Genomic DNA, 12,017 nt, shown 5'->3' with positions numbered 1-12,017 from the left:
AAGCCATTCACGCTGTCAGAAGGAAGTACTGATTACCTTGATTGTCCATTAAGTCTTATTTAAGAAACTCTTTGGCTTGGGTTAAGGAGGAAATGAGTATAGTATACGGAGGCAGGTAGCTAGTCAAACTCACTGATACAGTTCAGAGAAGCAGAATTACAAGCTGAACTCTGTGACATCTCAAAAACTTTTGAACCTTTTGTTCCCCAGGAAACACTAAGCTTGTAAAAGATTTTAAATGCAGAAGGAACAAATTTGACCATTTCTGGCCTCTTACTCAGAAGCTGATTCTTCAGAATCAAAGGTTGTTGTCCTTTCAGTTCTCCTTCTTCAGGGGTGCCATATTCTGTGTTAAAGAAAGCGCACGGGAACGTGAACCCTTCCAAGAGCTTTAACTGAAGAGCAGACCTAAGAGCACTGTGCTGTTGGATCAGGCCTGTCCTAGGTGATCCTGCTTCACAGGGGCATTGGACTAGATGATCTCTAGAGGTCCCTTCCAACCCTGAACGGTCTGTGGTGCTGTGACCCTGCTGCCCCAGGCCCCTCAGCGGTAGGATACCGCGGCCACTGCAACATGAAGTGCTGCAGCCGTGAGCCTCGACCAGCTGCTCGAGCAGTGAGGAGGGAGCAAGTGACAGGCACATGGAGGTGCTGCTATAATATCCCCACTTTAAAAAAAGCCCTGGGTGGAGATGGCTGCTGCTGGCTCGCCAGTAGCTAAGGGGCAGATGCTCACAGGTGTCATCCGTGGGGCAGCAGTGGCCCAAGGGCGCAGCAGCGCTGTGCACCTGCCCCACAGAAGCAAAGGCCACTTGCGCCCGGGCCTGCCAGTGGGTGGCCCTTTCGAAGGCAATAGAAGCATGTGGGAAAAGCATCAAGGGTAAAGAACACTGAAGAGAGATTGAACAAGTGCTACCATGCTGCCAGAAGGGAGGAAATGTTAATTTTACTGTACTTGTACTTACTAAGACAAAGTGATAGGTATCTGGGATGGGCAGCAAGAAATTCTTCACTTGGCTTGTTTTTCTCTGGGTTCCAGTTCCCACCAGCTGCTAACCAGTCTTTTCCAAATATTTTGCGATAATCAAGCTCTGCTCCTTTTCTTTCTTTTATCTGTACAGACACAGGAACAGCATGTAATAAAATTATAAAACTCTCCAGAGAAGAAAATCTAATTAATGACACTGACTCCTTGCTTGCTTTTAAGCATTCGGTATGTTTTAATGCTACCACGAGTCTTACAAACCCGATCTCCAAGGACTGACTAATCCATATATTCAGTACACATTAAAGCTATGAAGAACCTTACAACCCCTAACTCCAGGTACTCACTGATCCATAAATGAACATCCAAGCATAGATCTTGCTGTGTATGATGACACAAGGATGCTTTTGTAGCTGGAGAACAGACACTATTTCTGCTCCCTTCCATGATAAATGTTTGCTGAAAGTTTGATTTGGTTTAGATAATGCTGTCTGCCTATTAAACAAGGCAAGTGCTTGTATTACTGTCACTGAAACAGATTCAACTATGCTGCTTTTTGCCTTTTTTTTTTCTTTTTTTTGGCTAGAGTATGGTTTTTGTTAACAGTCCTGCAACACGAGTCGGGCACTTGAGGAAACCCCACTCTTCCTCCATCTTGTCCCAGTCCCCACGGAGGTAGTGGCATCCGGAAACAGGGGTGGATCCTGCAGCCCCACTGAGTGCCCCCTCGACTAGGGGACGCAATAATTGGCTCTTTACTTTCCTGCACCTGGACAAATTGTGATCTGAAACTGAAAACAATTCCTCAGGCAATGCTTTAATATTTTTCCCCAGACTCATGCAATTTGTTGAAATATCACATACCTCAGACTTGTTCAAAACCTCCAACTGACTTATCTTGGCAATAATTAGCTGTCTCAGGGTCTCTGGGTTCTTTTCCGTGTCCATGAAAGGGTTATTGTGACACTGCAGTGACCGCAAACTTGGCAGTTTATCGAGCTCATTGATAGATGACCACTGCAATGCAAGACAACAGTCTTTTGAGGAAACACAAAACGTAGTTCATTTCAGAACAATACACAGTAACGGTGACTTTCTCTGTACAGTGACCCCGACTGAAACTATTCTTTTGGTCAGAACCAAGTACTTTCATCCTGTTCATCGAGGTAAGGAAAAAGAACTGCATTACATTTAACTAGGAAAAAACAAAACAACCCCTCCTAAACAAAATAATCAAGGAACACTTCAGCATTTTACATTATTAGAATTCTGCGAGTGGAATTACGAGGGAACAGATATATATATGACTGGCTACCATTAACATGTTTAACTGAGACATTAAGAAATGTTTTTATATTTTTTAATTATGCCTCAGTATTGATCAAAGTATTCAACAGCTATCTCAGGATCTTATACATATAATCAAAGAAATTTTAAAAAAGGAAACTGCAACTTGCTTCTAAACAAATACACATGCATTCACAAAACGTGAAACTATCACAATTTAACCTACCTGTGATATTTTATTGTCTTGTATCGCAAGGCGTTTCAGTGAAGGAAACATTTTTGACTTGCATCCTAGCAAAAAGTAAATTTACAAGACAATATTAAACAGAATTATAAAGCTATAAATAAGGTTTTCATTTAAATTATTTCTTTTACATACCAAATCCGACATCAGGAAAGTATATAGAAGTTAGTCCAGTGTTTCTAAGTATTAGCTGTTCTAATCTGAAATTTAATAGATACAGTGATCACTGTACATGGCACGGGAAGTTTTTTGTAAAGAAATACTACCTCAAAATTTTTTTAAAACAAAGATCTAATCAATTTTTGACACGATGCATTATCACTGACAAATGAACAGCACCTTCACAGACAGTACCCAGACTTGGGCAGTTTTCAGGGAATAAGTTTGCAGAGAATAAGCACAATAGTTTCAAGCTTTCAGATGGCTCCTGGATTTAAATGGTGTGATTTTCCAAATGGTTTTTTTAAATAGCTTGTGGCTCTTGAAAGTCACAGCTGCTATGCTGGTGCAACACAGTGACTCTGCAAATTAGCAAAACTATTGTAATAGTCCCACAATTTTCCATTCACTGTAACTGAAGTGCTTAAGGACCACACACACACACCCACCTACTCTCCCTGGTTGTAACCCCAAAGCAAGGAATCATAGCTCAAACCTACCACCATGGTAAAGATGCTGCTAGTGAGAGTCCCGTAAACCAGCCGAATCTGCATAAAGGGTGTTACTTTCTGAGAAAGTGGAAATATGTCTACCCAATGCAGTATGGGAAGTACAGTGTTTGGGGTTGGATTGTTTTGTTTTGTTCCTGTTTTTAATTTCAAAGCATGTCTGTTTCAAAGTCTATTAGCTATATCCAAAAAAGCACTGAATCTTCCAAAAGAGAGTGCCTGTGTAGAGAAAGTGCTGCACACTTCTACCAGTCGAGTAACAACAGCATCCTTCCCCGCAGCTCACTATGAAGAGCAGAAAACAGAGATAGGGAAGAACTGCTACCACGCTTTTGTACCTTCCTCCAACCCCTCTTTGTTTTGTTTTCTTTACCAAGGATGAATGAGGAGGCACTGTGGGTGGGAAGTGCTCAGAGCAAGCGTCCCTCACACATGATCTTTAGCTCTTTAGCATGCCAGCCTCAGGAGCGGCACCTTCCAACAAACTGCCCAGTGGCTTTCTGCAGCCTCAGGTGATGCCCAGGTGGCTGTGCAGCTACCAACAAACCTGCGTTACACTGGCACTGTCAGAAATCTGTTCCCAAGAAACCACTTCCATAGCTCCTTTGCTTTGCCACTCCACACAAATGCTACAGTCCTGTCATCTTGAATAAAACCCTGTGCATGTTTATATGTAAAGAATTTAGTAGTGTGATAATTGACTTCTGTTTCATAAGTATATAATGAAAACTTAGTAACATGCAGGTTAAGAATGTGTTACTAGACAACAAAAATAAGATAATGTTAAAATAGCTTAATTAAATAATTCAGTTACTCTCCTCAAGAGGGCAAAATACCTCTGTTTCAAGATTCCCTAAATCTTCCATGCAACATCAATACTATCCTGTTTCAGTCAACAAAGACTATGGAGATGAATATCCAGGACAAATAAGTTCCAGCATATTTGCTCAGCAGCTACCTGGGGAGATGTGCTATTGCATGCAGCTGACTTCCATCCTGTAACTGGTTCTCTGAAAGATCCAGCAACTTCAGGGTCTGCAGGACATTATCAGGCCTGCTACATTGGGAAAACAAACAAACACAAATGCAGAAACATTTAAAGTTATTTGTTAATGAAAACGCAGTTTTTCTAAGTGTATAACCGAATGCAAGTAATTGTACACCTTTAGAAATGTTTGAAAGTACAGCACGTGAAGTTTGCACCATTTATTTTACAATTACATAGTGGCAATGTAACATTACAGGAATGTAACTTTATCTGCTATATAACTTTGCAGCACATCACTCACCTTACCTTTCCAAAACTGTGATATTATTAGAAGTAAGGTACAATTCCTCAAGTGCTGGCCATCCTGGAGCACAAAGAAGAACCTAAGAGCAAAACTTCATTTAATATAAAAAAAGTTGGGAAAAAAATATTGCAGAAACTATACTTTATGCACATTTCCTCAGAACATGTTTGGAACAAGCCATAGCTCATCAAAACCGAGAAACAAGTACTACGGACTGTCCAGCCCTCACTTTCTTCCAGCTGGCCCTTTCCTGCGTCTGGATCTACCAGCACAGATGACATTGAAGGGGTTCTGCACCCTCGCGGGACTTTGCTCCAGGCTCAAGGCTGACCCACTTCAGACTGTGTGACCTGGAAACTGAGTTTATTTTATTCAATAGGGTTGGAGTGATCAGATTTCCCCTATGATGAGGTGAGGAAAAGACAGTATAGACTCGACTGCTAGCAGTTCTGGAACTTCTGCACATCTCAGCACATCCGAATTTAAATGTCTTAATTTATCAGAGCTTGAAAACTTCTCTGTCTTGGGCCTGTGCCAGTGCATGAAACCACTAAAAAGCAAAAATTGCATTAAGTCAGCAGATATCATCGAATGGCCTAGGCTGAAAGGGACCTCAGAGATCGTTTAATCCAACCTCCCTGTCATGGGCAGGGACACCTCTCAACTAGATCAGGCAGCACATGGGGACCGAGCAGGGATCGAACCCGCGGCCTTGGTGTTATCAGCACCACGCTCTAACCAACTGAGCTAACCAGCCCCCTAAATATCCAGAGGCTTTAGAAGACAAAGTAGTTCAAAAAGGCTACAAATTAAACAAAGATGCATTTGGTTTGAATCTTATGCCCTGAAATTGCAAAAAAGCTATTATTTTACTGATAAAGATTTTGTTTTTGCAAATATCTACAGCAGATAACACAACTTTTAAAAATAAACACATAATACAAAGCAATAGAAATTGCTGGCATAAAACCCAGTTTCGTATGCAATTGTAACAGTGCCAGAAGTTTTGCTGTTTTAGCAAATGGAGTTCCATAAGCACTGGAACTGAGTGGCTTTCTCCAGATTCGTGCCTGCAAGTCTCTGAGGTTTTCCTTGTGTGTATTCTCCACAGTCAAATTAAGCATAAGTTGATCCTGCTATTCCTTCCCTGGTTAGGAAACTTAGAGGGGCTCCTTCCTCCATCTACGCTCCTGTTTTCTTGGAACTTGTAGGTCATAAATTATTTTTAAGCCCCGGCCTCTTTTCAAAGCGTGTTTGAAACTGGCTAGCAGATTCAAAATTTTTGAGATGCGAGAACACAGACGTACACAGGCACAGCATAATTGCCTAAAGCTTGTTTTTACAGGAGGTTACAAAGCAGTTCTGAGATCTGGACAATCAAATTCAACGTGTTACGTACATAGCTAAGCAATTCTCCTATAACTGTCTGCTATCCTAGCTACCAAAAAAGCATCTCCTTTCATCAACTATTTGTTGTTCTCTCTGCTACAGCTGTATGAAGTTATACAGCTGGATGTATACCTAACTGTATCATTGTATAAACAATATGAAATATAAACACTTGAGATCTCTTGAAGTGGCAGCATATGATTTGGGGCTCAACTGCTTCACACCCCAAAATACAAAACTTCATCCTGCTGCAATATCTGCAATAGACGTAAGCTTAACTCGGATATCAAAACCAGTGTTTTCTCTCTTTAATTTGGATAGTGTTGCCCTCTGTCAACACGGCAGACTGAAACAGTTTGCCTGGGATGAGGAGGCATGGAAAGAAGCCTGCAGTGCTGAGAGAAATTCGGTGAGTGTTCAGGACAGAGAACCTTTGGGGCATTCCCCCACAAAAGCCCTGCGTTGTGATGGGCGGAATAGAAAAACTGCACACAGCGTAAGTATCAGAAGACATTGCAACAGACTGAGCAAAAGACTAGAAAATTGCCCAAACCAAATGACAGTCACAACACAATCGTAAGAAACTCCAATTGCCAAATTTTCAACTATCGCTTAAAAGAGCTTCCATACAGAAAAAATGCTCCCTGATCTGATACTGAGTTAACATGCAGGAAGGAGCGGGGGCTTGTGGGCAGCTGACAGGGAGGCTGGGACAAACAGCCAGTGGAACAGCCACTGCTGATCGAAAAAGTAACACAGAAATCCGAGACCTATTGCAAAAGAAATAAAGACTACAAGGAACAACTGGCACCATGCAAGTCCAATGATACTCCTACACTTTTAGTCTCTTTATCTCACGAAGCAAATGATATAAATGGGAAAAGCATGAAGAAGCTTAACAAGAATCAAAAGGTATGAAACAGAGAATAGTTGCTCTGTTACTTGTGTATTAAAATCCTGGGAATTATTAAATGAAATTATCAGGCAGCAAGATCAAAAACCAAAAAGGGTATTTTTTCATAAGGCTCATAATTAAGCTGATATTAAAAGATGCGGATATAAAAATTTTCAAATGGGTTCTTAATACAGTTAGATAAATCATGAAACAAAATAACCACAAAGATTAATTAAATACATATATATATCTCCAGCTCAGGAAGCCCATGAATTCCAGATTACTTTATAAGAAGCTCTTACAATATGCTTGCCCTTTGCCTAGAATTTCTCCCAGCTACCTGCTACTTGCCAGTGTCAGAAACATCTGCTCTAACCCAGATTTCTCTTTTACCCTGTATAACAGTAGATTATTTGATAAATATAAGATCTTACTTTGAAAACAGCATGACAAATACAACATTATGATCTAAATGCTGAATAAGAAAAATGTTTTTGGAGCCATAAATATGAATCCATTACTCTCAAATGCACGGATTGGATTTCTAAGTCAACGTTTTCTAACTAAGATATTTTACAGGACTTCTTTCCCCTTTGAATGTTGTACGTTATGCTTTGAACAATCAATCAACATGTATACAGTAATAAGCTTTTACCAACACATTAAGAGAAATCTCAGATGTATTTATATAATATCATAATGAAAGAACTTTTTGGAAAATTGATGCTCAAGGCATGTAGATGTGGAGTTATGCACAACTGCAAACAGTCCAGATCAGAGGAACAAATGAAAAAACCCAAACAAGTCTTTTTTAAAACTGTCCCCATGCCACATATTCTTACATATGGCAGTAAGTTATTCTGAAATGATGCACGGTCAACTAGAGCAGACTTTCCAAAACAAATGCAGAAGCTAGATAATTTTAAACTGCTCTGGCTAACCTGGGGCTTCTCTCTGAAGCCTGGCTACCCCTAGAGAACTCCAGGCAGCCTGAAGCAATGCCTTACACCAGCCTCTCGGCCTCTCAGGCCTGCGGCTGCCAACGTTTTCAACACCACAACGCCTAGGTTTACTCTGATGAGCACTGGATGACATTTAAAGTGTTTGTGGCCACTTAATTCTTCCATTTACTCCACCATTCATGTTGCTGCTGTTACAGACAGATTATCAACTGTAGTAGCATAGTTTAAGAGCACAGTGAATGGACAACAAAAAATATAGCAATGACCCTCCTCTAGCTCTGCTACAAGAGAAGAGAGTTGAAGAAGTTTCTTTCTACTTAACTGAAACCCCAGTGTGCTCTGTTACTGGAGAGTGGTTGGCAGTAAAAATCTGAAAATTCAGGTAATTTCACAATGCAGAATACAAAATCCACCCCTGAGAAGTCCAAATAATGGGCTGGAAGTTACGAGCCACTGTAAGTTACACGGCACTTCTGAGATGTGCTTCATACGTCCCATCTGTGAAAAAAGGCCCACCACTAACATCTTTGACAACAGGACTTCATTCTCTGTAAGACAGCATTACTGGGGAAGAGTCAATGAAATGTTTGCACGCTTCATTCCCTGAAACAGGCCAGAGCTTTGTTTATCCTGTGCTACGTCTGTTTTGCACATAATCAGGCATCACGTGTTTCAAGAACTGTCAGTAGGTGCAAGGATACCAACACAAATACTTTGTGTCTGATTTGCATTTGTTCTATTACATGCATAAAAATACAGATAAACCTTTAATAACTACAAGGAAACAACAAGTTTCAATTCACATAAACCTTTGGGACATGCAGTGGTATTACACTCTGATTGCTTTATCTTGACTAGGTAATCAAAAAATGTAATGAAGTTGAATATTTCTTATTACATTCCTGTGACAATGCAACTCCCTATGTGATGTAGGAACTACATTAGTTACTATGTAACTAATACAGCTGCACCACAGCACCTTTTCTAACAATGATTACGTTTCAGTAAATAATGTAATGCAAAAATGTTAATTTTATTATTCCTCAACCCCCTAGCAATATAAATACAAATATAAACATAGAAAACCAGAAAAGGTTATTACCTCTTTCCATGTTATGTCAGTTTGATTAAGTGCCAGAATCTTCAATTTTGAAAATACACTGGATACAGAAGTTGGTGTAGATGGAAATTTCATTTTGTTTTCACTGCGTAAAAAGAAGAACTACTAGCATAACAAATAATTGCATTTATTTAAGTCACTAATTTGGAATTACGTACTAAAAAACCCCCACCAATTTATGAAAAAATTGTCACCGCCAAGTTGTCACATATTTTAAAGTATTATAAAGTATACTTCTAATTACAGTCAAAGGTACTCTTTCTTGATTTGCTTTCCTACTTTATGAATGCATGTTTATTCACTCCAGGCCTCTTTCCCCCCTTTTCCTCCTCTGTAGTTTTGAATATGTAAAAAATTATTTAAATGAATACTGAATGAAACAAAGTCAGATTTTGAGCTTAAACTCCTTAGCGTTGATTGAAAATAAAGAGCCTACAGGACTATCCAGACCCCAGTAAAAGTATGTAAAATTGGCTTTCAATAGCAAATTATCACTATTAAAAAGATTCTCAAATCTGCAATCTTCAAATTAGTTTTCATTATCCCCAAACAAAAGTTTTTCTTTCTTTCCTAAGGCCTGATCTACTGCATATTACGATACAAATCTCCCACTGTAATTATGCAGAAATACTTATGGGTCACGTTTCCCCATTTAAACAATCCTGTAAGAGAGCTGGTGGCCAGCCAATCAGTTCTTCCAACATTCCTTGCACAAAATATTCAGTAGCAGACTTACCTGTTAATACCCTTCTTTTGTAAACTAAACAGAACATCAAAGCAATAAACCACAAATTCGGACTATCTCAGTTTGCAGTCCTAAGCATCAGACTCCAGCATCAATGATGCTATGGGATGTGGCACACCCACTCAGTGCCGTGCTCTTTGGCCCAGGTGTCAATGAGGCTGTTCCGGAAATGAGTCCCATTATCCGACTCGATTCTCTCCAGAGTGCCATGTCGCCACAGTAGCTGCTTTTCAAGGCCCAGGATGGTGTTCTGAGCAGTGGCCTGTGGCACAGCATATGTCTTCAACCATCCGGTGGTCGTCTCCACCATTGTAAGTACATGGTGTTTGCCTTGGCGGGTTAGTGGGAGCATAATATAGTCAACCTGCCACGCCTCCCCATATCTGTGTTTCATCCATCGCCCTCCATACCTCAAAGGCTTTACTCGCTTGGCCTGCTTGATTGCAGCACACATTTCACGTTCATGGATAACCTGTGCGACAGTGTCCATGGTCAGGTCCACCCCTTGATCGTGAGCCTATCTGTATGTCGCCCCCCTTCCGTGATGGCCTGAGGTGTCATGGGCCCACCGAGCTATGAACAATTCCCCCTTGAGCTCTGCCAGTCCAAGTCCACCTGAGACACTCGGATCTCAGCAGCCCGATCTACCTGCTGGTTGTTTAGGTGCTCTTCCGTGGCTCAATTCTTGGGTATGTGGGCATCTACATGATGTACTTTCACAACCAGGTTCTCCACCCGGGCAGCAATATCTCGCCACAGTTGGGCAGCCCACATGTGCCTACCCCTGTGTTGCCAGTTATTCTGCTTCCACGGCTGTAACCACCCCCACAGAGCATTTGCCACCCTCCACAAGTCAGTGTGGAGACAGAGTACTGGCCACTTTTCTCGCTCAGCAATATCTAAAGCCAGTTGAATTGACTCGATTCGCTCTCCCCTTCAGTGGCTTCAGCAACTCGCCGGGTGGGGCTCCATACAGCAGCCTCCACCTTCAGTGCTTTCCCACAGCGCGACAGGACCCATCAGTGAACTGAGCGTACCACTTCTCGTGCTCCGGTAAATCATTGTATCGTGGGGCCTCTTCTGCACGTTTCACTTCCTCCTGCCGTGACACTTCAAAATCCTTGTTTTCTGGCCAGTTTGTAATGACCTCCAGAATTCCTGGTCGATTAGGGCTCCCCATTTGGGCCCGTTGTGTGAGCAGTGCGACCCATTTACTCCACGTAGCATCAGTCGCATGATGTGTAGATGAGGCCCTCCCTGTGAACATCCAGCCCCAAAGTGGAAATCAGGGTACTAAAAGGAGTGGTGCCTCAGTACCAACTGCTTCTGAGGCAGCTCGGACTCCTTCATATGTTGCCGGTATCTCTTTCTCAGTGGGAGTGTAGCGGGCCTCAGATCCTCTGTAAGCCCGACTCCGAAACCCTGAGGGTCAGCCTTGGGTCTCCCCTGGTGCCCTCTGCCAGAGACTCTAGTCAGGGTCATTCTGCCCAGCTGCAGCATAAAGCACATTTTTAACATCTTCTCCTGTCCGGACTGGCCCAAGAGATACTGCACAAACAATCTCTTGTTTAATCTGCTCAAAGGCTTGTTGCTGTTCAGGGCCCCATCTGAAATTGTTCTTCTTCTGGGTCACCTGAAACAAGAGAGCTTACAACCTGACTGTAATTTGGGATGTGCATCCTCCAAAACCCCACTGCACCTAAGAATGCCTCTGTCTCCTTTTTGCTAGTTGGTGGAGACATAGCTGCTACCTTATTAATCACATCCATGGGAATCTGGTGGCGTCCATCTTGCCACTTTACTCCTAAAAACTGGAGCTCCCGTGCAGGCCCTTTTACATTACTACGTTTAATGGCAAAATCGGCTTTCAGAAGGATTTGAATTATCTTCCTCCCTTTCTCAAAAACTTCTTCCACTGTATTGCCCCATAAAATAATGTCATCAACGTACTGCAGGTGTTCTGCAGCTTCCCCCTGTTCCAGCGCAGAACGGATCAGTCCGTGGCAAATGGTGGAGCAGTGTTTCCCCTCCTGGGGCAGTACTGGATGCCCCTCCAAGTAAAGGCAAACTGTGGCCTGCACTCTGCTGCCAGAGGAATAGAGAAAAACGCATTAGCGATATCAAAGGTGGCACACCATTTGGCAGCCTTCGATTCTAGCTCATATTGAAGCTCGAGCACATCTGGCATGGCAGCACTCAATGGTGGCGTAACTTCATTCAAGCCACGATAATCCACTGTTACTCTCCATTCCCCATTAGATTTTTGCACTGGCCATATGGGGCTGTTAAAGGGTGAGTGAGTTTTGCTAATAAACCCTTGGTTCTCCAGCTGACGGATCAGCTTATGGATGGGAAACAGGGAGTCTTGGCTGGTGCGATATTGCCGCCGATGCACCGTCGAGTTAGCAATTGGGACATGCTGGTCTTCAA

At 42.0% G+C, this 12,017-nt stretch overlaps 1 protein-coding gene across 1 annotated transcript in view; it reads right to left on the bottom strand.

Moving 5' to 3' along the window:
- The window catches only part of TBCE (tubulin folding cofactor E), a gene marked incomplete at its 5' end in the record, with an annotated part of 30,547 nt that overhangs the window by 2,617 nt on the left and 15,913 nt on the right, over window positions 1–12,017 (bottom strand). Inside the window, 8 exons of the mRNA XM_009872877.1 lie at window positions 278–346; window positions 966–1,113; window positions 1,850–2,002; window positions 2,499–2,563; window positions 2,652–2,716; window positions 4,143–4,238; window positions 4,479–4,555; window positions 8,825–8,927. Of these exons, the coding sequence (XP_009871179.1) occupies window positions 278–346; window positions 966–1,113; window positions 1,850–2,002; window positions 2,499–2,563; window positions 2,652–2,716; window positions 4,143–4,238; window positions 4,479–4,555; window positions 8,825–8,927 (776 nt within the window). The remainder of the gene's footprint in view (window positions 1–277; window positions 347–965; window positions 1,114–1,849; window positions 2,003–2,498; window positions 2,564–2,651; window positions 2,717–4,142; window positions 4,239–4,478; window positions 4,556–8,824; window positions 8,928–12,017) is intronic.

The sequence above is a fragment of the Apaloderma vittatum genome, unplaced genomic scaffold (assembly GCF_000703405.1).
Source record: "Apaloderma vittatum isolate BGI_N311 unplaced genomic scaffold, ASM70340v1 scaffold457, whole genome shotgun sequence".
Taxonomy (NCBI): Eukaryota; Metazoa; Chordata; class Aves; order Trogoniformes; family Trogonidae; genus Apaloderma; species Apaloderma vittatum.
The sequence above is the reverse complement of the archived record's forward strand: the minus strand, read 5'-3'. Positions and strand labels throughout refer to the sequence as shown.